Genomic DNA, 26,372 nt, shown 5'->3' with positions numbered 1-26,372 from the left:
AATGACCACAAACACAAACGCCCCACCGCGGCAGACGGTGACCTGCCTCAGGTCAGAAAGCCTGATGCTTTGGGATCTGACCAGAGCAAGAGAGAAAGAGAGAGTGCTTCTTCTGTTATGCCTGCCGGATGAACGAGTGTGGGAGAAAGAAAGAATGAGAGAACGCTTCAGTTTGCATGGTTTTCTAGAACCACGAGTGTAGCAGGCCACCTTGGTCTTAACTTGCCGGCTCTTCTAACTGATAGATTGAATACGTTTGTTTTGTTTGTGTGTTTGATTGTTTTCTTTTATTGTTTTCTTTAGTTGTATTTGCTCGTTCCTCTTGCAGTTGGATTTGCAGTGACTTGCCATCCGAAATATCCAATTTCACATTGACTCGATTTCATTACTTGATTTAATTTAATTTACTTGATTTCATTGATCATGTGTTTTTCGTTTTGGTTCTGCCTTGCCCTTTACCTCTATCCTTGTGTGCTCTCATTGGAGATTGTGTGCCGTTTACCCAAGGATGTCCCAACACCATACGCTCCTTGCTCTGCCTTTTGATTGCTTGTACCTTCCTGATAAACCCTTTCCCCTCATACGATTGGCTGGTCTCTCTTTCTCTCTCTCTCTCGAGTAGCAGCAGTGGGCCAATGACGCCGATGGGCTCCCCCCAGCCTCAGATGGGCTCAGTCAGGGTGGACCACCACCGTCCTCTCCCCACTGACAGCCTTCTCCGACAGATGTATGACGATTCTGAAGACGAGGAAGATGATGTTGGGTATGCTGACCCCATTCAGGACGACCTGTACGCTCGCAAAGTGGGTGCGTTGCCCAAGTCAACTGTCGACGTGTCATATGACAGGTTTCTGCCCAAGTTCTGGACGCCTGAGGAGGACACCCACGTGCAGAAGATCAAACTGGGGTCCCAGAGGAGACCCTGGTACAAGAAGATCCAGGGCTTCAGGTCTGTGGACATACTGACACAGGGTGAGGGGGGGCCGATGCAAAGAGGGCCAATGTTAAAGACCGCACATGCACAAACACTTACAGCATCATACCCCATAACACAGATTTAACATCATCATTTAAAGCACTTGCATTCCATTCACATGTTCATACTGTATATTTCAAATACTATATAAAACATTAGTACATACAATGCCAACATTTACAAACCACACACATCATTTCCTTACTCTTTCTTACATTCACTATTTCTAATGGCACATCCCATTCTTATTGCTAACAATACTTTATCACTCTATCACCAACTATTTTCATTATCTTTCTATCACAGTTTCCTGTTTCTATCTCTTTCTATCAAAACATTTTCCAGTGATTCCCTATAGTCTGTTTAATGCATGTGATTCTAACATCATTCATAAAGCTTTCATTTGATTGATAAGTTGGGTCCGCACTGCTGTGGGGAACTATTCTACTCTACTTTTACACGACTTCACTGTATTGATTCCTCCTGTCTGACTTCTGCTTCTCCGTTTCTCTGTTTTCTTCTCACTTTGCCTTACACTCCTTTTTCCCACTCTATTTTCCCTCACTTTCCCTCACCAATCCTTCTCCCCCCCCCCTCTCTCGTTCTGTCTCTCTCTCTTTTCTGCACCCACTCCTCTCTGGGGCCATAGCCGAAAGAAGTCTGGCGGCTCATCCTCTGACGACTCTGACTGCGATGTCAGTCACTGGCTCTCCTCAGCCCCTTCCGGCCCCTCCCCCTCCTCTCACCCCCATGCGCCTGAAGGCTCCGCCCACACCAGCCTCCCTGCTGGTCAAAGGTCGATACAGCTGCTCGATTGACTGTGAAATCACAGGAGCACTGGTCTAACGCATTACCTTAAAAGGGCAGGAGTTCTGATTGGCTACCCTCCCTCATGTACTAACAGCGATACTGTGCTAAAACGTTTAGCTAGTAACTGTGCCCTAACATGCCTTGAAGAGCAGTTTTGAGAGTTATACCAGTTATACTGAGGTATAATCACTTTGCTGTCTTGCTGTTTAGTCCAATTTGCATCAGTACATATGTTAAGATACTGTACTGTGTTTGCCAAGCACTTACGATTTGAATAAGCTGCTTCAGAATACAAGGTCCTCAGTTTGATGCAGCCCTGTTTTGAATCAAATAGCCTTCTATTTTTTAAACCTTTTCCTAGCTCTTTCTGCTTTCCTCCTATTCTACTTGCATGCAACTCATCAACCCTCTGTCCTGTCTCTCCTTCTCCTCTCTTCCACCCCCCACCTCCTCCAGTCCTTACAACACTCAGCCACAACACACTGCCCTCTACCAGCCCCCCAAAAAGCAAGCCACCAACATCCCATACTTTGAGCGCTTCCCGGTGGTATTCCCTATGATCGACCCCACCTCCGGCCCCCGGCTGGTCAAATGCGAGAAGCGTCCCCTTCTGGGGCGTGACAACCCCCTGGATCCACCAGAACAGTTGGATGAGTCCCTGGCAAGCATCTTCCCTGACCTGGAGAATGACGACATGTTCGCCCGACGCACCCAGGCCTTCCACTCCAACTCGGCGCTGGCTGTGCTGAAAACCCGGGTGTGCGTAAACCACTTGTCCGGCCACCTCTACGCCTCGAACCCCCAGCTCAACATCGCCACCCAGCCGCAGACACCAGGCAAGGATCACAAGACCGTCATCCCCGACATCGAGAGGGACGACTTCATCTTTCGGAAGCTCAACCAGCCCCAGGATGGTCGGCGGCAGAGACCACTGTTGGGTGCGGCCGACAGCTATAACCCGATGACCATTCCTGAGCCCTGGGCACTGCCTGCCAAGCTCCAGGCGCGGCTGCTCTGCGCCCCCTCACCTTTGACCCAGGACGTTGAAGCTGAGGGCAGGGAGAATCATGAGGAAAGAGGAGATTGTGATGGGCACCCTAAAACGGACGACATGTTGCTGAGGAAGTTTGGGGTGGTGCTCGGGGTGGGGGTGGGGGCAGTGCGTGTCCAAGGTCAGCGGTCATATCTTGGTATGTCGGCCAATCAGATGGGTCCGTCGCTGCCCACTTCCTGTAGCGAGGGTGACCTGCAGAAGATGGTGGCGATTAGGGAGGCGAGTCGGCTGAGGTACAAGAAGAGGATGATGATTGAGAGGTTAGCCTTTCTGAAGAGTTAGGAGATAAAATGGCTGCTGAAAACAACAACTTCGCTACAGGGCCTGTTGCTCTCAGAGCAAATCTCATATGGCACCCCAAGCCCTATATAGTGCACTGCTATGGGCGACAGGTAGCTTAGCGGTTAGAGCGTTGGGCCAGTAACCGTTGCTGGTTCAAATACAAGGTGAATAATCGGTCAATGTGCACCTGAGCAAAGTACTTAACTCTAATTTGCTCCAGGGGCGCTGTAGTACTTTGACTGACCTGGAGCCACATAGGTCTACCGTATAAGGCTCCAGTCAAAAGTAGTGCACTATATAGGGAATAGGGTGCCATTTGAGACAGAGACTCAAAACTCCAGGTTGTGTATTGTTGTTTTCTTCTTTAACTCCCACACCTCCCGCCCCCACACACACACCGGTGCTGTTTACTTCTAATAAACCCTTTTCTGTCTGTTATTGAAGTGCCCTAAATCGCATGTGGACATGCATTGATACGGAGTGGTGCTTATAGAAGGACCTCATAGAAGGAAATTTCAATTAACTATTTTAAGCACTTCTCTACCAAAAACAAACATGTGCCTTTCACACTAACTGCAACAAATTGATAAAAGACAACTTTACAGTAAATGTATTTTAACACATAAACCCAGTGGTGGAAATGTAGAAAAATAACCCACGGTTATGTTACCTCAGCTTTTGAGAAAGTGGTTTGATTGATTAGGTCAAACAAATGACTTTTTTTACGCAGGTTGTGGTATTTTCTGAAACCATACAAGCTATACGATTCTGAAGCTCTAAAACGCAACTCTCTAAGTAAATGACCTTTCTGTACAACTTGTATAACTGATGCTATCCTTTTTTCAAGTGCTAATTCTAGACACCACCACATGAGTACTGTCGTCAATGCATTGACCAAAAATGTATACCTCCATCAGAATTAACACAACAAGACCCCATTCTGTTATACATTTGTTTGTTTTTTTGTTTTTGTTTGTTTTTGCTCATGGATTGCCTTTGCCTGTGAATTTAAAAAATACTTTGTCCCATGCTTAATAAAAATAGACAAAAACAGACTGAAAACTTGTCATGGAATTAATCGGAGGTGGTTCACGAATGGCGAAGCATGATATCACCCTAGCACCTCTATTTGCCTTGGAATAACACAGTGTCTCTCAACATCAGAGGACTTCACACTGACTTGGGGGAGCAGTATGAGCGCAGTGGTATGAAAAGGGATTTGAACATGAGTAAGATCGATATATAACTCAAGCTATTGACCCCACACTCACTCTCATGGACAGACGCACGTAACATAGGATGGTAACGAGCGAACAGACAAGGATGAGACGACTAACAAGAAACATTTGGCCCATGCTTTGGCTGAGTGTTTCCGTTTAGGGGGGTGAAGACTTCGCTTGTTTTGTTAGTATCTTTTCTCATAAAATACAGTATATTATCTCCCTCCTGAACCTAATCAAGCATCTTACGCAATTATGCAATATTTTAGTTTGGGGTTTCTGAGATGAACCCCATACTTACCCCTAGACACTGCACCAAACCTGGGTTCGAAATACTATTTGAAATAATTTAAAATACTTTAGCTGTGGTCAATTGAGCTTGCCTGGCGCAATGGATTCAATAGAGAATTCTCAAAAGTGCAAACCCCACCCACATGGCACTCCAGGCACGGGCAGTCAGGCTGAAGTAAACTCTCAAAGTATTTGAGACATTTCGATTAGTATTTCAACTCAAGTCTTCACAGCAGAGGTAGATGATGATCAGAGAGCATACGTTTTTTAATAACGAAGACAGACATGAAAACCTAGACTGAAATTCCCCATCATCGTGTGAGGGGATGAAAGCTGTTACCTGCCACTCTTGGCAACGTGAAAACACATACACAGTTTACACACACACACTCTGACATCACTCCCCTCCATATGGATTTGGACAGTGAAGATACATTTTTTTTACTTGGCTCTATACTCCAGCATTTTGGATTTGAGATCATGTCTTTCATGTTAGGTGACATTACAGAATGTCTCCTTTTATTTGAGGGTATTTTCATACCAATTACAAATGAAAGCACTTCATGTAACTAGCCCCCCCCCATGTGATGAAGTCTTTGGACTAAGAGTCACAGGCTTGATGTAGTCATTGCGTGCAAGGAATATGGGACCAAACACTACACTTTTGACTGCTTTAATACACTATAAGTGCAAATACTTGTGATTTCTTCAAATGAGGGGACTAAATTTAAAAAATGTAGCTTCACTGTCCAAATACATATGGAGGTGAGTGTACATATGAAGCATACACACTTTCCCTTTCACAAATTCACAATCACACTCACACTCTTTCTATTTCTCTGTGTGTCACACTCACAAGACAGGCCATTCAAACATGGGTCTGAAGCATCTGGATGTATTTCCCTCACACATGGAAAACTCCTGTAGAGTTTCCAGTGACATCACCCTAAACTGTGGTCTCGAAGAGATGAAAGGAAGGTGTTACACTAGCTGTGATACACACCCACCTTCAATAAAAAGGACAGTGAAACCCCAGGAGAAGGAAGCTGAAGTGGAGTGGCACTTGACTATGCATTGCAATGAACCATTATGTGTCCATCCATGCACTTTACCTTTTCCCCTTCCTTTTTCCCCTACTATATGAATCTTGAAGACAGAGGCTGGAGGTAGCAATCCCTTACCACAGGTCTAGGATTAGATTCCCAATCCTGAATTTAGCCATTAGAGGGAGAGAAAAACTCCAGACACTGGTTAGGGATCACTTCACCTATACTTATTCCCAGAGTAGGAAAATAAATTCTGGCCCAAATGTGACTTTTTTTGTCTGTGTGGTTCTCTTTTCTGGTTCTCCTAGACTGCTCCAAAAGTATGACGTTGCTAGCGATGGGTGAGTTGATTATGTTGGTTCCCAGGAATGTGGCATGGTCGTGTTCTCTCCACGGCCTCCCTCCACAATGCAATCACAGAGCACTTCCTGCCTCCTTCCTCCTTTTGCCTTTGTGTTGCTGCTCATTTACTAGTTCCCTCACTTGCTGACTGACTGCTATACGATGACACTGACACATTGTTGGGGATTGAATGGCTCCGCAGGCCCAAACCAAGGGGGGTGGGACACAGCATTTGATAAGGCAACAAAGTGGAGTGAGGGGATTGTACACACGATACCAATATGCTGGGTCATCCAACCAAACATACTGTATGTTATGTACAGCTGAGAAGAAAATGTTTGAAGCACAGGTAGGCTACCATGATGGTTGGTTTTGTGTAACAGACAGACAAGATAGAGAGACATTGATAGCAGTATGATTCAGAAGTTTACAGGTAAGTCAAATGCAGTGAATGTTTTTGGCCATAAAAAACTTTGAAAGCTTTGAGTAAACAAGTGTATTTTGCAGAATGGGGTGGCTGAGATATACTGCATGGTTTGTCTAACCCATTAGGCTAAAACCTCATCAAGCTTGTGTTTAGCGTGACTCAACTGTTGCTTATTTTGTTTGCTTACTAATACCAAACTAAGAAATTTGAAAAATGGGGAACATGTTTTGTTTGTACTACCTTTTAGTCTTAATGGTGTAATGTAGATAAAAATTATTGTTTCATCTTCAATGAATGTTGAATCTTGTTTTTATTTTCTGTGTTCTTACAATAAACGTATGTGTAAAAGTATGTTTCAGTTTATTTAATTGAGATTTACTTTAACAAGCACTTTTGCTCCACATTCACATGTGTGTCGCATCTGTGATTATAGTGGATTTGGAGTGTCTTTTGATACATACATCTGTAGCCTACTTTATGACCGTCTTGTAAATACCGTCTTGTGTACTGTAGGTTTATGCTCCTAACTGATGGTCCAATGCCTGTAACTGAGTTGACAATGATCTCAACCCCGTCTTTAAGCCGTCTTCCTCTTCTCTGGTGGTGTGTAGGAGCAAATCAATGACAGACCTTGCGGTGGACCAGGAATCCCTGAAGCAGGTGCGCTACGAGGAGCTGCAGAAGATCAGAGAGCAGATCAAGGAGAACGAAGACCAGTGGCAGGATGTGAGTATTTGAACTGGCGACGACCACACACGTGGGCTGTGTTCAGTGTGACAAAATATTTAGAAACGCTAAATGAAAATTCAGGTGGATTAGGGTGTATTCACTAAGAATCAAATGGAAGCAAACAGAACGAAATTGGTAAGGACCTACCTGAATTTGTCCAATAGAAACTGTAGTTTGCAATGCAAAACATTTTTCCACGGTCTGCACTAATGAATATACCCCTGGTATTCTCACCCTGTGTCAGTCCTTTGGTTAGGTTTGGTTTGGTGGCAAAAAACCCTGCATGCCCCACATAGCCGTTCAACACTAGCGGTCCCCAACTTACCAGGGGTTGCACACATTCAACCCAAAAGACTGTTATTACACTTGACTTGAACCCTCCCTCATGAGGGCTACATTAACGTAATAATCATGACATGAGAGATTGATTAAAAAAAGTATATATGTATATTTTTATTGCACATATAAAGAATTACAAATTGAACACATACATCCTTTTAGCTCCCTATACCAGTGGTTCCCAAACTTTGTATAGTCCCGTACACCTTCAAACATTCAACCTCCAGCTGCATAACCCTCTAGCACCAGGGTCAGCGCACTCTCAAATGTTGTTTTTTGCCAACTTTGTAAGTCTGCCACATACACACTATATGATACATTTATTTAAAAAAAAATCCAAACACAGTCTGTGCCTGTATTAAGTTTTCATGCTTAGTGAGGGCCGAGAATTCACTCTCACATGGTACGTGGTTGCAAAGGGCATCAGTGTCTTAACAGCTCGATTTGCCAAGGCAGGATACTCTTCTGATTAAATTAAACATTCACAGTTTCGTTGAGGCTCTCTTGTTCAGATATCCGTAAGTGGACTGGAGGCAGCAAGAAAGGGATAACGAATCCAGTTGTTTGTGTAATCCATTTCGGGAAAGTACCTGCGTAATTGCGCACCCAACTCACTCAGGTGCTTCGCTATATGACATTTGACATTGTCCAGTAAGCTTGAGTTCATTTGCACACAAAAAAATATATAATGATGGAAAGACCTGTGTGTTGTCCTTGTTAACCTCATTCAGCTAGGGGGCACTATTTTTATGTTTGGAAAAATAACGTTCCCAAAGTAAAGGGCCTATTTCTCAGGCCCATATGCTAGAATATGCATATACTATAATTGACAGATTAGGATAGAAAACACTATAAAGTTTCTAAAACTGTCAAAATATTGTCTGTGAGTGTCATGTCTTGTTATGTCTGTTCCTGTCCTTTCTCTTCACTCTCTCTCTCTGCTGGTCTTTTTAGGTTACCTTCTCTGTCTCTCATTCTTCAGCTGTTCTACATCTCCTCTAACTAGCTCATTCACTCTTTCACACCTGTTCTCTCTTCCCCCTCTGATTAGGTCTCTATTTCTTTCTCTGTTCCTGCTACTTTCAGTGTCTGATTCTTGTTTGTGTTTTTTGATGCCAGAAGCAAGCTGTCGTCTCGTTTGCTTCCACCTTGTCCTGTCCTGTCGGAGTCTGCCTGGCAGGTGCATCCTGCACTATACTAACGTTCTTTTTGTTCCGCTGACAACGTTGGAAGAGGATTTATGCCATTCCTGTTTTTCATTAAACAACTCTGTTTTCTGTTAAAACCGCTTTTGGGTCTTCACTCAAGTTCATAACAGTGAGTATAACAGAACTGATATTGCATGCAAAAACCTGAGGAAAATCAAACTTTTGGGTATAAAAATAATCTTTATGGATCAAAAGGAACATTTATTGTGTAACTGGGAGTCTCGTGAGTGAAAACATCTGAAGATCATCAAAGGTAAGCGATTAATTTGATTGCTTTTCTGATTTTTGTGACCAAGCTACAGTGCCTTGCGAAAGTATTCGGCCCCCTTGAACTTTGCGACCTTTTGCCAAATTTCAGGCTTCAAACATAAAGATAAAAAACTGTATTTTTTGTGAAGAATCAACAACAAGTGGGACACAATCATGAAGTGGAACGACATATATTGGATTTTTCAAACTTTTTAACAAATCAGAAACTGAAAAAATGGGCGTGCAAAATTATTCAGCCCCCTTAAGTTACTACTTTGTAGCGCCACCTTTTGCTGCGATCACAGTTGTAAGTCGCTTGGGGTATGTCTCTATCAGTTTTGCACATCGAGAGACTGAAATATTTTCCCATTCCTCCTTGCAAAACAGCTCGAGCTCAGTGAGGTTGGATGGAGAGCATTTGTGAACAGCAGTTTTCAGTTCTTTCCACAGATTCTCTGATTGAATTCAGGTCTGGACTTTGACTTGGCCATTCTAACACCTGGATATGTTTATTTTTGAACCATTCCATTGTAGATTTTGCTTTATGTTTTGGATCATTGTCTTGTTTGAAGACAAATCTCCGTCCCAGTCTCAGGTCTTTTGCAGACTCCATCAGGTTTTCTTCCAGAATGGTCCTGTATTTGACTCCATCCATCTTCCCATCAATTTTAACCATCTTCCCTGTCCCTGCTGAAGAAAAGCAGGCCCAAACCATGATGCTGCCACCACCATGTTTGACAGTGGGGATGGTGTGTTCACGGTGATGAGCTGTGTTGCTTTTACTCCAAACATAACGTTTTGAATAGTTGCCATAAAGTTCAATTTTGGTTTCATCTGACCAGAGCACCTTCTTCCACATGTTTGGTGTGTCTCCCAGGTGGCTTGTGGCAAACTTTAAACAACACTTTTTATGGATATCTTTAAGAAATGGCTTTCTTCTTGCCACTCTTCCATAAAGGCCAGATTTGTGCAATGTACGACTGATTGTTGTCCTATGGACAGAATCTCCCACCTCAGCTGTAGATCTCTGCAGTTCATCCAGAGTGATCATGGGCCTCTTGGCTGCATCTCTGATCAGTCTTCTCCTTGTATGAGCTGAAAGTTTAGAGGGACGGCCAGGTCTTGGTAGATTTGCAGTGGTCTGATACTCCATTCATTTCAATATTATCGCTTGCACGGTGCTCCTTGGGATGTTTAAAGCTTGGGAAATCTTTTTGTATCCAAATCCGGCTTTAAACTTCTTCACAACAGTATCTCGGACCTGCCTGGTGTGTTCCTTGTTCTTCATGATGCTCTCTGCGCTTTTAACGGACCTCTGAGACTATCACAGTGCAGGTGCATTTATACGGAGACTTGATAACAGTGAGTATAACACAGGTGGATTGTATTTATCATCATTAGTCATTTCGGTCAACATTGGATCATTCAGAGATCCTCACTGAACGTCTGGAGAGAGTTTGCTGCAACTGAGTAAAGCGGCCACTGTTTCTCCTGCTGTTATTGAAAAAGCTACACACTTGGTTGATATATTATAAAATATATATTTTAAAAACAACTTGCGGATGGATTATAAAAAATGTTTGACATGTTTCTGTGGACATTATGGATATTATTTGGAATATACATCTGCGTTGTCGTGACCGCTCTTTCCTGTGGATTTCTGAACGACAAACAAACGTCAGTATTTTGGGTATAAAATAATCTTTATGGAACAAAGGGAACATTTGTTGTGTAACTGGGTGTCTCGTGAGTGAAAACATCCGAGAATTATCAAAGGTAAACGATTTTTTGATTGCTTTTCTGATTTTCGTGACCTAGCTACTTAATGCTTAGTGTACATAATGTTATGTTGTGCTATCGATAAACTTACACAAACGCTTGGATTGCTTTCGCTGAAAAGCATATTTTCAAAATCTGAGATGACAGGTGGATTAACAAAAGGCTAAGCTGTGTTTTGATTGATTTCATGAATATGAATATTTTTTTGTAATATTATTTGACTGTGGCACTCTGCAATTCAGCAGTTGTTGATGACAATTATCCCGCTAACGGGATGGGTAGCGTCAAGATTAATGCACACAGAGAAGAGCTCCAACTTCTTAATCATAGCCTCAATTTTGTCCCGCACATTGAATATAGTTGCGGAGAGTCCCTGTAATCCTAGATTCCGATCATTCAGGCAAGAAAAAACATCTCCCAGATAGGCCAGTCGTATGAGAAACTCGTCATCATGCATGTCCTCGGTGTCCTCAGTGTCCTCTGTCTCTGTACAACCCTGTGCGGATGAACCAGTGAGAGCTGGTCAAACTTTTAGCTTTTTGCCATTCTCGGGGCCGTGGTCATCAGTACCTAGTGGATTGGGAGGTGTACGGTCCTGAGGAGAGGAGTTGGGTTCCCTCTCGGGACGTGCTGGACCGTTCGCTGATCGATGATTTCCTCCGTTGCCGCCAGGTTTCCTCCTCGAGTGCGCCAGGAGGCGCTCGGTGAGTGGGGGGGGGTACTGTCATGTCTTGTTATGTCTGTTCCTGTCCTTTCTCTTCACTCTCTCTCTCTGCTGGTCTTTTTAGGTTACCTTCTCTGTCTCTCATTCTTCAGCTGTTCTACATCTCCTCTAACTAGCTCATTCACTCTTTCACACCTGTTCTCTCTTCCCCCTCTGATTAGGTCTCTATTTCTTTCTCTGTTCCTGCTACTTTCAGTGTCTGATTCTTGTTTGTGTTTTTTGATGCCAGAAGCAAGCTGTCGTCTCGTTTGCTTCCACCTTGTCCTGTCCTGTCGGAGTCTGCCTGGCAGGTGCATCCTGCACTATACTAACGTTCTTTTTGTTCCGCTGACAACGTTGGAAGAGGATTTATGCCATTCCTGTTTTTCATTAAAGAACTCTGTTTTCTGTTAAAACCGCTTTTGGGTCTTCACTCAAGTTCATAACAGAAGAATCAGACCAAGAATGGACCCAGCGGCTCCGGACCCTTTTCACTCCGCCGTCGAGATCCAGGGAGCGATGCTAGGCAGACACGAGGAGGAATTGTCTGCTGCTCGACATGCCGTTGAGACCCTGGCCGTCCAAGTCTCCGACCTCACAAGACAGGTTCACCAACTCCACCTCGATCCACCGCCCACTTCCGGGGTTTCCGAGTCTCCGGAGCCCAGGATCAACAACCCGCCGTGTTACTCTGGGGAGCCCACTGAGTGCCGCTCATTCCTCACTCAGTGTGATGTGGTGTTCTCTCTCCAGCCCAACACTTACTCCAGGAGCGCAGCCCGCATCGCCTACGTCATTTCTCTCCTTACCGGACGGGCGCGTGAGTGGGGCACGGCAGTCTGGGAGGCGAGGGCTGAGTGTATTAACCAGTATCAAGACTTTAAGGAGGAGATGATACGGGTTTTTGACCGTTCTGTTTTTGGGGAGGAGGCTTCCAGGGCCCTGTCTTCCCTATGTCAGGGGAATCGATCCATAACGGATTATTCTATTGAGTTTCGCACTCTCGCTGCCTCAAGTGACTGGAACGAGCCGGCTTTGCTCGCTCGTTTTCTGGAGGGTCTCCTCGTCGAGGTTAAGGACGAGATCCTCTCCCGGGAGGTTCCTTCCAGTCTGGACTCCTTAATAGCTCTCGCTATTCGCATAGAGCGACGGTTTGATCTTCGTCGCCGAGCTCGTGGAAAGGAGCTCGCGTTCTCCGCTGCTCCCCTCTCCACATCACTGCCACCTGCCGCATCACTGCCACCCTCCTCCGCCGGCTCGGATGCTGAGCCTATGCAGCTGGGGGTATCCGCATCTCGGCCAAGGAGAAGGAACGGAGAATCACCAATCGCCTCTGTCTCTACTGCGGCTCCGCTGGTCATTTTGTCACCTCATGTCCAGTAAAAGCCAGAGCTCATCAGTAAGAGGAGGGCTACTGGTGAGCGCAACTACTCAGGCCTCTCCTTCTGGATCACGCACTACTTTTCCGGTCCATCTCCGCTGGCCCGGTTCATCTGCTTCCTGCAGTGCCTTGATAGACTCTGGGGCGGAGGGCTGTTTTATGGACGAGACCTGGGCTCGGGAACATGACATTCCTCTCAGACAGTTAGGGAGCCCACGGCCTTGTTCGCTTTAGATGGTAGTTCTCTCCCCAAGATTCAGCGTGAGACGCTGCCTTTAACCCTCACTGTCTCTGGTAATCATAGCGAAACCATTTCTTTTTTAATTTTTCGTTCACCTTTTACACCTGTTGTTTTGGGTCATCCCTGGCTAGTGCGCCATAACCCTTCTATTAATTGGTCTAGTAATACTATCCTTTCCTGGAATGTTTCTTGTCATGTAACCTGTTTAATGTCTGCTATCCCTCCTGTTTCCTCTGTCTCTACTTCACAGGAGGAGCCTGGCGATTTGACAGGGGTGCCGGAGGAGTATCACGATCTGCGCACGGTGTTCAGTCGTTCCAAGGCCACTTCTCTCCCTCCACACCGGTCGTATGACTGTAGTATTGATCTCCTTCCGGGAACTACTCGCCCCCGGGGTAGATTATACTCTCTGTCGGCTCCCGAACGTAAGGCTCTCGAGGATTATTTGTCGGTTTCGCTCAACGCCGGTACCATTGTCTCCTCCTCCTCTCCCGCCGGGAGCGGGGTTTTTTTTGTTCAGAAGAAGGACGGGTCCCTGCGCCCATGCGTGGATTATCGAGGGCTGAATGACATAACAGTTAAGAATCGTTATCCGCTTCCTCTTATGTCTTCAGCCTTCGAGATCCTGCAGGGAGCCAGGTTTTTCACCAAATTGGACCTTCGTAACGCCTACCATCTCGTGCGCATCAGGGAGGGGGACGAGTGGAAGACGGCGTTTAACACTCCGTTAGGGCACTTTGAATACCGGGTTCTTCCTTTCGGCCTCGTTAACGCTCCAGCTGTCTTTCAGGCACTAGTTAACGACGTCCTGAGAGACATGCTGAACATTTTTGTTTTCGTTTACATGGACGATATCCTGATTTTTCTCCGTCTCTCTCGATTCATGTTCAGCACGTGCGACGCGTCCTCCAGCGCCTTTTGGAGAACTGTCTTTATGTGAAGGCTGAGAAGTGCATTTTTCATGCCGCCTCTGTCCCTTTTCTCGGTTCCGTTATTTCCGCTGAGGGCATTAAGATGGATCCCGCTAAGGTCCAGGCTGTCATTGATTGGCCCATTCCTAAGTCACGCGTCGAGCTGCAGCGCTTTCTGGGCTTCGCTAATTTCTATCGTCGTTTCATCCGTAATTTCGGTCAGGTGGCAGCTCCCCTCACAGCCCTTACTTCTGTTAAGACGTGCTTTAAGTGGTCCGTTTCCGCCCAGGAGCTTTTGATCTTCTTAAGAATCGTTTTACATCCGCTCCTATTCTTGTTACACCTGACATCTCTAGTCAGTTTGTTGTTGAGGTTGACGCGTCAGAGGTGGGCGTGGGAGCCATTCTTTCTCAGCGCTCTCTCTCTGACGGCAAGGTCCATCCTTGCGCGTTTTCTCTCATCGCTTATCGCCGTCAGAACGTAACTATGATGTTGGTAATCGCGAACTGCTCGCCATCCGCTTAGCCCTAGGCGAATGGCGACAGTGGTTGGAGGGGCGACCGTTCCTTTTGTCGTTTGGACTGACCATAGGAACCTTGAGTACATCCGTTCAGCCAAACGACTTATTGCGCGTCAGGCTCGTTGGGCTCTGTTTTTCGCTCGTTTCGAGTTTGTTATTTCTTATCGTCCGGGCTCAAAAACACCAAGCCTGATGCTTTATCTCGTCTCTTCAGTTCTTCTGAGGTCTCCACCGACCCCGAGGGGATTCTCCCTGACGGGCGTGTTGTCGGGTTGACTGTCTGGGGAATTGAGAGGCAGGTAAAGCAAGCACTCGCTCACACTCCGTCGCCGCGAGCTTGTCCTAGGAACCTTCTGTTCGTTCCCGTTCCTACTCGTCCGGCCGTTCTTCAGTGGGCCCACTCTGCCAAGTTAGCCGGCCACCCCGGCGTTCGGGGTACGCTCGCTTCCATTCGCCAGCGTTTCTGGTGGCCCACTCGGGAACGTGACGCGCGTCGATTTGTCGCCGCTTGTTCGGTCTGCGCGCAGACTAAATCTGGGAACTCTCCTCCTGCCGGCCGTCTCAGACCGCTTCCCATTCCCTCTCGACCGTGGTCTCACATCGCTTTAGATTTTATCACCGGACTGCCTTCATCAGCGGGGAAGACAGTTATTCTTACGGTTGTCGATAGATTCTCTAAGGCGGCTCATTTCATTCCTCTCGATAAGCTCCCTTCTGCTAAGGAGACGGCTCAGATCATTATCGAGAATGTTTTCCGAATTCATGGCCTTCCGTCTGACGTCGTTTCCGACAGAGGCCCGCAGTTCACGTCTCAATTTTGGAGGGAGTTTTGCCGTTTGATTGGGGCTTCCGTCAGTCTCTCGTCCGGCTTTCATCCCCAGTCTAACGGTCAAGCCGAACGGGCCAATCAGACTGGTCGCATTTTACGCAGTCTTTCTTTTCGTAACCCTGCGTCTTGGTCAGAACAGCTCCCCTGGGCAGAGTACGCCCACAACTCGCTTCCCTCGTCTGCTACCGGTCTATCCCCTTTTCAGTGTAGCCTCGGGTACCAGCCTCCGCTGTTCTCATCTCAGCTCGCTGAGTCCTGCGTCCCCTCCGCTCAGGCTTTTGTCCAGCGTTGCGAGCGCACCTGGAAGGGGGTCAGGTCGGCACTTTGCCGTAATAGGGCGCAGACTGTGAGGGCCGCTAATAAGCGTAGGACCAAGAGTCCTAGATATTGTTGCGGTCAGAGAGTATGGCTCTCCACTCAGAACCTTCCCCTTAAGACAGCTTCTCGCAAGTTGGCCCCGCGGTTCATTGGTCCGTTCCGTATTTCCCAGGTCATTAATCCTGTCGCAGTGCGACTTCTTCTCCCGCGCTATCTTCGTCGCGTTCACCCGGTCTTCCATGTCTCCTGTGTTAAGCCCGTTCTTCGCGCCCCCGCTCGTCCCCCCATCCTTGTCGAGGGCGCACCCATCTACAGGGTTCGTAAGATTTTGGACATGCGCCCTCGGGGCCGTGGTCATCAGTACCTAGTGGATTGGGAGGTGTACGGTCCTGAGGAGAGGAGTTGGGTTCCCTCTCGGGACGTGCTGGACCGTTCGCTGATCGATGATTTCCTCCGTTGCCGCCAGGTTTCCTCCTCGAGTGCGCCAGGAGGCGCTCGGTGAGTGGGGGGGGTACTGTCATGTCTTGTTATGTCTGTTCCTGTCCTTTCTCTTCACTCTCTCTCTGCTGGTCTTTTTAGGTTACCTTCTCTGTCTCTCATTCTTCAGCTGTTCTACATCTCCTCTAACTAGCTCATTCACTCTTTCACACCTGTTCTCTCTTCCCCCTCTGATTAGGTCTCTATTTCTTTCTCTGTTCCTGCTACTTTCAGTGTCTGATTCTTGTTTGTGTTTTTTGATGCCAGAAGCAAGCTGTCGTCTCGTTTGCTTCCACCTTGTCCTGTCCTGTCGGAGTCTGCCTGGCAGGTGCATCCTGCACTATACTAACGTTCTTTTTGTTCCGCTGACAACGTTGGAAGAGGATTTATGCCATTCCTGTTTTTCATTAAACAACTCTGTTTTCTGTTAAAACCGCTTTTGGGTCTTCACTCAAGTTCATAACAGTGAGTATAACAGAACTGATATTGCATGCAAAAACCTGAGGAAAATCAAACTTTTGGGTATAAAAATAATCTTTATGGATCAAAAGGAACATTTATTGTGTAACTGGGAGTCTCGTGAGTGAAAACATCTGAAGATCATCAAAGGTAAGCGATTAATTTGATTGCTTTTCTGATTTTTGTGACCAAGCTACAGTGCCTTGCGAAAGTATTCGGCCCCCTTGAACTTTGCGACCTTTTGCCAAATTTCAGGCTTCAAACATAAAGATAAAAAACTGTATTTTTTGTGAAGAATCAACAACAAGTGGGACACAATCATGAAGTGGAACGACATATATTGGATTTTTCAAACTTTTTTAACAAATCAGAAACTGAAAAAATGGGCGTGCAAAATTATTCAGCCCCCTTAAGTTACTACTTTGTAGCGCCACCTTTTGCTGCGATCACAGTTGTAAGTCGCTTGGGGTATGTCTCTATCAGTTTTGCACATCGAGAGACTGAAATATTTTCCCATTCCTCCTTGCAAAACAGCTCGAGCTCAGTGAGGTTGGATGGAGAGCATTTGTGAACAGCAGTTTTCAGTTCTTTCCACAGATTCTCTGATTGAATTCAGGTCTGGACTTTGACTTGGCCATTCTAACACCTGGATATGTTTATTTTTGAACCATTCCATTGTAGATTTTGCTTTATGTTTTGGATCATTGTCTTGTTTGAAGACAAATCTCCGTCCCAGTCTCAGGTCTTTTGCAGACTCCATCAGGTTTTCTTCCAGAATGGTCCTGTATTTGACTCCATCCATCTTCCCATCAATTTTAACCATCTTCCCTGTCCCTGCTGAAGAAAAGCAGGCCCAAACCATGATGCTGCCACCACCATGTTTGACAGTGGGGATGGTGTGTTCACGGTGATGAGCTGTGTTGCTTTTACTCCAAACATAACGTTTTGAATAGTTGCCATAAAGTTCAATTTTGGTTTCATCTGACCAGAGCACCTTCTTCCACATGTTTGGTGTGTCTCCCAGGTGGCTTGTGGCAAACTTTAAACAACACTTTTTATGGATATCTTTAAGAAATGGCTTTCTTCTTGCCACTCTTCCATAAAGGCCAGATTTGTGCAATGTACGACTGATTGTTGTCCTATGGACAGAATCTCCCACCTCAGCTGTAGATCTCTGCAGTTCATCCAGAGTGATCATGGGCCTCTTGGCTGCATCTCTGATCAGTCTTCTCCTTGTATGAGCTGAAAGTTTAGAGGGACGGCCAGGTCTTGGTAGATTTGCAGTGGTCTGATACTCCATTCATTTCAATATTATCGCTTGCACGGTGCTCCTTGGGATGTTTAAAGCTTGGGAAATCTTTTTGTATCCAAATCCGGCTTTAAACTTCTTCACAACAGTATCTCGGACCTGCCTGGTGTGTTCCTTGTTCTTCATGATGCTCTCTGCGCTTTTAACGGACCTCTGAGACTATCACAGTGCAGGTGCATTTATACGGAGACTTGATAACAGTGAGTATAACACAGGTGGATTGTATTTATCATCATTAGTCATTTCGGTCAACATTGGATCATTCAGAGATCCTCACTGAACGTCTGGAGAGAGTTTGCTGCAACTGAGTAAAGCGGCCACTGTTTCTCCTGCTGTTATTGAAAAAGCTACACACTTGGTTGATATATTATAAAATATATATTTTAAAAACAACTTGCGGATTGATTATAAAAAATGTTTGACATGTTTCTGTGGACATTATGGATATTATTTGGAATATACATCTGCGTTGTCGTGACCGCTCTTTCCTGTGGATTTCTGAACGACAAACAAACGTCAGTATTTTGGGTATAAAATAATCTTTATGGAACAAAGGGAACATTTGTTGTGTAACTGGGTGTCTCGTGAGTGAAAACATCCGAGAATTATCAAAGGTAAACGATTTTTTGATTGCTTTTCTGATTTTCGTGACCTAGCTACTTAATGCTTAGTGTACATAATGTTATGTTGTGCTATCGATAAACTTACACAAACGCTTGGATTGCTTTCGCTGAAAAGCATATTTTCAAAATCTGAGATGACAGGTGGATTAACAAAAGGCTAAGCTGTGTTTTGATTGATTTCATGAATATGAATATTTTTTTGTAATATTATTTGACTGTGGCACTCTGCAATTCAGCAGTTGTTGATGACAATTATCCCGCTAACGGGATGGGTAGCGTCAAGATTAATGCACACAGAGAAGAGCTCCAACTTCTTAATCATAGCCTCAATTTTGTCCCGCACATTGAATATAGTTGCGGAGAGTCCCTGTAATCCTAGATTCCGATCATTCAGGCAAGAAAAAACATCTCCCAGATAGGCCAGTCGTATGAGAAACTCGTCATCATGCATGTCCTCGGTGTCCTCAGTGTCCTCTGTCTCTGTACAACCCTGTGCGGATGAACCAGTGAGAGCTGGTCAAACTTTTAGCTTTTTGCCATTCTCAGTGCAGGTGGTACATAAAGCCCTGAAATCCTTAGATCAGAGAAAGCCTGCAGGTCCTGATCTTTTGGATCCTTGCTTTTTAAATCTGGCAGCTGATTTCATAGCTGAACCACTTACAACTCTTTCCAATCTAACCCTGGAATGTAATGAAATTCCAAAGTTCTGGAAATCAGCATGTGTCCTACCACTTTTAAAAGGGGGAGATCCAACTATTTTAAATATTTAAATACTTATTTTCCACCATAATTTGCAAATAAATTCATTAAAAATCCTACAATGTGATTTTCTGGATTTTTTTCTTCTAATTTTGTCTGTCATAGTTGAAGTGTACCTATGATGAAAATTACAGGCCTCTCTCATCTTTTTAAGTGGGAGAACATGCACAATTGGTGACTGACTAAATATTTTTTTGCCCCACTGTAATTAAAATATACAATACAACACAACATGATCCAGCCTAAAAAAAGCATTTACACTCCTCTGTAACAGAGTCTCCCATCAATATTTTAAATTCATTCAGTGGCACTAACATATCTAGATCAAGCATAGATTGCAGACTATTCCATGACTCTGGTGTACAAGAAGAGAAGGCAGTCTTGCCTAATACTGTGAATGTCCCGGGGACTTTAAGTAGCAACCACCTAGCAGACCTGGTATGGTAACTTCTGGTGGTGAAGGAGACCAGACTACAGAGGTAAAGAGGGAGTTTACCCGAAAGGGCTTTGTCAATGAACACATTGAAATCTTTTTGCACGTATAAAGTGAGGACCAAACTACCATTTGGTACAAGGAGCTAGAGGTCTAGAAGTAGCTAGCCAACGTCAGCATGGGTGCTTGACTGCCATTCTAAGGCAAGAACGCTCAAATCAACCCTACTGCGCTCCGACAGTGAAACGGTCTGAATTTACAAACTGACAATTTTTCTCTGAATGGAAACACCATAATATTAATCAAATTAATCAAGACAAATTTCTTAAACTCAATCCCATATACTATGTTATTACAAAAAATGTTTTACATTCTATGGTAATGCCAATATGGAATAGTATCAAATGCTTCTCAAAGATGCCCTCTGGTGGTCAAACTAGCAATAACTTGCAGTAACAGAAGAAATGGCTGAGAATTAAATGGTGTGCCTCAGTGTGACACAACTTTTAAAGAAGGAACCACTGTAGGGGTCCCGGTTGTCTGTACCTGCAGACATTTTAGTGTCCATTGCCTTTAGTGCTTTATAGATCTCAGTATAAGAAGCAGGCTCAAAGTTAAAATGGTTCACATGAGGGACTATAGGCCTGGGCCACACCATTATTAAAAACTGAACAGATATGAAGTGCTTGTTAAATCCCCCTACAATATGAGCTTTATCTTTCACTTCATTAGAATCCATCATTAAATGGTCAGGAAGGCCAGAGGATACATTAGAACCTGACACTGATTTGATTAGCTTCCTGAACCTGGTAGGGTTGTTTAGGTTCTCTATGACTGCATTGAAATCGTAATCTGATTTGGACTTCCTGATCAAACCTGTGCATTTGTTTCTTAGCACTCTGAAGTGTATGTATGTCGAGCTTGAGGCCAAGATATATTTCTCTTTCTAATAATTCTGCCAAGTTATCTGAAAACCAGGTATTGTCCCTTCCACTGATTCTAAATTTCTTCACAGGGGCATGCTTATGGACACAAATTTCATATAAACATATAAACATATTCCCAGGCAGAGTCAACATCGGAATCAGACTTACTCTTTCAATATTATGGTACAGATCATGTAAGAATGCTTGCTCATCAAACTGTCTGAAATGTATTTTAAAAATATAATGGGTTTTGGCTTTGGTCATTTTTGTATTTCTAACACAAGCAATTGCACAGTGATCACTGACATCATTACAAAATATCCCAGTCAATGTGTATTTGTGAGGGGTATTCGTTAGAATAATGTCCAATAGAGTTGATTTGTTAGGTGCTCTGGGTTTCGGTCTTGTAGGCGCATTAATTAATTGAGCTAGATTCAGACAGTGGTGGGCTGTCAGGGCCAGCAAGGCCTTCTCTGCTGGCCTAAACATCATCAGAATATATTTTTTTAAATAGATTTTCCCATAAATATGTATTAAATTATTCCCCAGAGTAAGAGTTACACTCTTCATTTCATAGCGTTCCTCTTGGTTGCACTGCTTCCAGCCCCAGGTTGAGATTTGGAGGGCTGGTCTTTATGTTAGATATTTTATCCAATCATATTCAGCCATCATGTGTTGCCAGGGGTCTAAAATCTGCCCTCAGGCCTTCAGAATCATCAGTGCGGGCGCTTGTAGCTTAAAGTGAATGGAAATTAAAATTTAGTGTCAACCAATCAGCTTTAGAGTTGGCTATTTGTACGCCTGCTGGCTGGCTCCAGTGTTACACATTTAGACATTGTCAGGAGAGGTAGACGCCGACGCTACAAAGCCGATGCTACAAAGACAGGCTCCGAGAAGCACTGCAAACTGTACTGCTGGGAATGCCTATTATTTGCAAGTGATCGTTTTGGTGTTTGGAGCCACACTGGCTTTGCAAACCTGAGTTGTCTAACCAAGGCAGCAACGAGACACCAAAGTACGGCTGGGCACTTACAAACAATGGTGCTTTTGAAAACTTTTGGGGACACCCGAGTGGATCTACAGCTCAACGAACAAGCGCGCAGGCCAACGAAGCTGCACAATGAAAAGGTATTGTACTCTTCCCCTGCAATTCTCTGAATAAAAATGTAAATTTCAAGGTGGCGCCACGCCTGGTTATACTGCGTTTCTGTCTAAATGTATAGTGTCTAGAGCCATGGCATCTTAATGATGGTAATAAGAGGTGGATTAATTCGGGTGCGACTGTGTAGGACTTCACTGAAGGCCCAGGCCCCAGAACCACGGCACGCTACTGGATTCAGAGAGTCACACAGTTCTTTAAAAGAGTCCGATACAGATGTAAGCATGTCGCAGTTCAAATCTCCTAAAATAATGAATGAATAATGAGTCATTTAGCTTGTTGCAGGACATTAGAAGGAGAGTTTAGTTCGTCTCCCGAAGCCGAGGGTGGTCTGTAGCAACCGACGACAGCGATGTAGGAGTACATACTACAGACATACATACACACATATACAGTACCAGTCAAAAGTTTGGACACACCTACTCATTCAAGGGGTTTTCTTTATTTCTACTATTTTTTATATTGTTGGATTAATAGTGAAGACATCACAACTATGAAATAACACATGGAACCATGTACAGTTGAAGTCGGAAGTTTACATACACTTATGTTGGAGTCATTAAAACGTGTTTTTCAACCACTCCACAAATTTCTTGTGAAACTATAGTTTTGGCAAGTCGGTTAGGACATCTACTTTGTGCATGACAGAAGTAATTTTTCCAACAATTGTTTACAGACAGATTATTTCACTTATAATTCACTGTATCACAATTCCAGTGGGTCAGAAGTTTACATACACTAAGTTGACTGTGCCTTTAAACAGCTTGGAAAATTCCAGAAAATGATGTCATGGCTTTAGAAGCTTCTGATATGCTAATTGACATAATTTGAGTCAATTGGAGGTGGACCTGTGGATGTATTTCAAGACCTACCTTCATACTCAGTGCACCTTTGCTTGACATCATGGGAAAATCAAAAGAAATCAGCCAAGACCTCTGGTTCGTCCTTTCGAGCCATTTCCAAATGCCTGAAGGTACCACATTCATCTGTACAAACAGTACGCAAGTATAAACACCATGGGACCACTCAGCCATCATACCGCTCAGGAAGGAGACGCGTTCTGTCTCCTAGAGTTTGGTGCAAAAAGTGCTAATCAATCCCAGAACAACAGCAAAGGACCTTGTGAAGATTCTGGAGGAAACAGGTACAAAAGTATCTATATCCACAGTAAAACGAGTCCTATATCAACATAACCTGAAAGGCCGCTCAACATGGAACAAGCCACTGCTCCAAAACCGCCATAAAAAAGCCAGACTACGGTTTGTAACTGCACATGGGGACAAAGATCGTACATTTTTGGAGAAATGTCCTCTCGTCTGATGAAACCAAAATAGAACTGTTTGGCCATAATGACCATCGTTACATTAGGAGGAAAAACGGGGAGGTTTGCAAGCCGAAGAACACCATCCCAACCGTGAAGCATGGGGGTGGCAGCATCATGTTGTGGGGGTGATTTGCTGCAGGAGGGACTGGTGCAATTCACACAATAGATTAGATGGCATCTTGAGGTAGAAAAATGATGTGGATATGTTGAAGCAACATCACAAGACATCTTGGTCGCAAATGGGTCTTCCAAATGGACAATGACCCCAAGCATACTTCCAAAGTTGTGGAAAATGGCTTAAGGACAACAAAGTCAAGGTATTGGATAGGCCATCACAAAAACCTGACCTCATGCTATGGAAAATGTGTGGGCAGAACTGAAAAAGTGTGTGCGAGCAAGGAGGCCTACAAACCTGACTCAGTTACATCGGCTCTGTCGGGAGGAATGGGCCAATGTTTAACCCACCTTATGGTGGGAAGCTTGTGGAAGGCTACCTGAAACATTTGACAATTTAAAGGCAATACTACCAAATACGAATTGACTGTATGTAAACTTCTGACCACTGGGAATGTGATGAAAGAAATAAAAGCTGAAATAAATAATTATCTCTACTGTTATTCTGACATTTCACATTCTTAAAATAAAGTGGTGATCCTGACTAACCTAAAACAGGGAATTTTTACTGGAATTAAATGTCAGGAATTTAGAAAATCTGAGATTAAATGTACTTGGCTAAAGTGTATACAAACTTCCAACTTCAACTATAGTAACCAAAAAAACTGTTAAAACAAATCAAAATATATTTTATATTTGAGATTCTTCAATGTAGCCCCACTTTTCCTTATTGACAGCTTTGCACACTCTCTCAACCAGCTTCACCTGGAGTGCTTTTCGAGCAGTCTTGAAGGAGTTCCCATACATGCTGAGCACTTGTTGGCTGCTTTTCCTTCACTCTGCGGTCCAACTCATACCAAACCATCTCAATTGGGTTGAGGTTGGGTGATTGTGGAGGCCAGGTCATCTGATGCAACACCCCATCACTCTCCTTCTTGGTAAAATAGCCCTTACACAGCCTGGAGGTGTGTTGGGTCATTGTCCTGTTGAAAAACAAATGATAGTCCCACTAAGCCCAAACCAGATCGGATGGCGTATCACTGCAGAATGCTGTGGTAGCCATGCTGGTTAAGTGTAACTTGAATTCTATATAAATCACAGACAGTGTCACCAGCAAAGCACCTCCACGCCATCACACCTACTCCTCCATTCTTTCACGGTGGGAACCACACATGCGGAGATTATCCGTTCACCTACTCTGCATCTCACAAAGACCCAGTGGTTGGAACGAAAAATCTCAAATTTGGACTAATCAGACCAAAGGACAGATTTCCACCAGTCTAATGTCCATCGCACACATTTCTTGAGAGAATGCCAAGTGTGTGCTCCTATCTAACGCAGTAATTTCTTTTGTAAATAGAATTTTGCTATTGAAAATCTTAGCATCACCTCCACCTTTGCGGGATACGTGGGGGATATGTTCAGTAGTGTAACCAGGAGGAGAGGCCTCATTTAACACATTCAATTCATCAGGTCTTAATCCATGTTTCAGTCAGGCCAATCACATCAATATTATGATCAGTTAATTGACTATAACTGCCTTGGAAGTGAGGGATCTAATGTTAAGTAGCCCTATTTTGAGATGTGAGATATCACAATCTCTTTCAATAATGACTAGAGGTCTTAATTCCAGTGAGATTGCTAAAGCAAACACCACCATGTTTAGTTTTGCCCAACCTAAATCAAGGCACATAAACAGTTTCAATAGTTTTTTGGTTTAACCTTTATTTAACTAGGCCAGTCAGTTAACAGAAAATTAATATTTACAATGACAGCCTAGGAACAGTGGGTTAACTGCCTTGTTCAGGGGTAGAACAACAGATTTTTACCTTGTCAGCTCTGGGATTTGATCTAGCAACCTTTCGGTTACTGGCCCCACGCTCTAACCGCTAGGCTACCTGCCACCCCAATGGGGATAGCTGAGCTGACTACACTGACTGTGCTAGTGGCAGACTCCACTAAGCTGGCAGGCTGGCTAACAGAGACAATTACTCGATGCCAACACATATTTCTAGCTGATTTACACGCTCAAGCTATGTTGTGCTTGGTGACCTCTGACTGTCTCGGAGCGTTCAGAGCGCACGCTCTGGCCAAGGAGTAGGGTTGATCTGAGCATTCTGACCTTACAACAGCAGTCAAGCACCCAAGATAACTGGCCAAAGTTGCTAGCTTGCTAGCTACTTCCATTCAAAAATGAGGGAACAGCGCACTCTGACCATTTGACTCATCCAAGCAGAGCTGGTTAGGCTGTTTTTATGTTATCTCGAGTGTTGGTGACTGAAACTGTGCTGCTGGCAACAATTTGATCATGCTTTTTTGCCAACGTTTACTGACACCGGCTGCATTCCTTGGGTGTTGAGCATTCAGAAATTTGTCAGTATTTCAGCGCTCTGGCACACTCAGACGAGTGCTCGGAAATTGGAGTAGATAGCCAGAGAGAATTTACCAGCTACGTATATCGACAGTTGTCACAGTAACATCAAGAACATTCTATTGAAATGGTTTCTTGCATAGTGGAGTCTTTTGTTTAGATATGTAGCTAGCTAGCGAGCTAAACAAAAAATTAATAATGTTACTACCCTGCATGAATCTGCAGGTATCTAACCAACCAGGTTCAATGTTAGCTAGCTACTGTAACATTAGACTATAACTGGCAATGCAAATGTCTCTGAGATATGAATAATATCAGCTAGCTAGACTATCTTACCCATATACATGGATGGACGCTTCCCCGTCTGTCACGGATACCATGGTTGCCTTAGTTTGAAGATGTAATCCGGATAGACAGGTGTTTTATACAACAGCCTTCTGTATGTTCTCTTTTCATAGCCGTCTGCATATTTGCAATCAAACGGCAGAATTTTCTTCATCTCCTTAGCTATCATACTCTAATTCCAACGTGCATTCCACTGATTTCCAAACTAGGTCCTCCAGAAAGTGGAGAGCAACACCTTTGCAGTTCTACTTCGTGATATCTTTCAAAAATGCCTCGTTAGAAAGGATTACCTACACATACTGTCCAGCTCATATTATAGACAGAAGCGTGCTACATGGCAGACCAATCCAAACTTGGGTCTTACCTTGATTAGTGATAGGTACAGGGGGTGGGCGGGACACAATGCAGATAGCCCGGT

The 26,372-nt window shown here is 44.3% G+C and overlaps 2 protein-coding genes across 12 annotated transcripts in view; both read left to right on the top strand.

The window, feature by feature from the left end:
- The window catches only part of LOC135519935 (LIM domain only protein 7-like), a 134,802-nt gene that overhangs the window by 74,124 nt on the left and 34,306 nt on the right, over positions 1-26,372 (top strand). For 10 of the 11 annotated variants that reach the window (XM_064945172.1, XM_064945173.1, XM_064945181.1 and 7 more), the window contains 2 exons: positions 5,988-6,020; positions 7,060-7,174. In XM_064945172.1, the coding sequence (XP_064801244.1) occupies positions 5,988-6,020; positions 7,060-7,174 (148 nt within the window). The remainder of the gene's footprint in view (positions 1-5,987; positions 6,021-7,059; positions 7,175-26,372) is intronic. The other variant, XM_064945176.1, reaches the window with a different exon arrangement.
- LOC135519937 (LIM domain only protein 7-like) lies at positions 1,479-4,177 on the top strand. Its single transcript, XM_064945182.1, has 2 exons — positions 1,479-1,772; positions 2,243-4,177. The coding sequence occupies exon 2, from the start codon at positions 2,343-2,345 to the stop codon at positions 3,120-3,122; it is 780 nt and encodes a 259-aa protein (XP_064801254.1). The 5' UTR covers positions 1,479-1,772; positions 2,243-2,342; the 3' UTR covers positions 3,123-4,177.

The sequence above is a fragment of the Oncorhynchus masou genome, chromosome 29, assembly GCF_036934945.1.
Source record: "Oncorhynchus masou masou isolate Uvic2021 chromosome 29, UVic_Omas_1.1, whole genome shotgun sequence".
In the NCBI taxonomy this organism is placed as follows: domain Eukaryota; kingdom Metazoa; phylum Chordata; class Actinopteri; order Salmoniformes; family Salmonidae; genus Oncorhynchus; species Oncorhynchus masou.
This window is presented reverse-complemented; position numbering and strand designations above follow the sequence as displayed.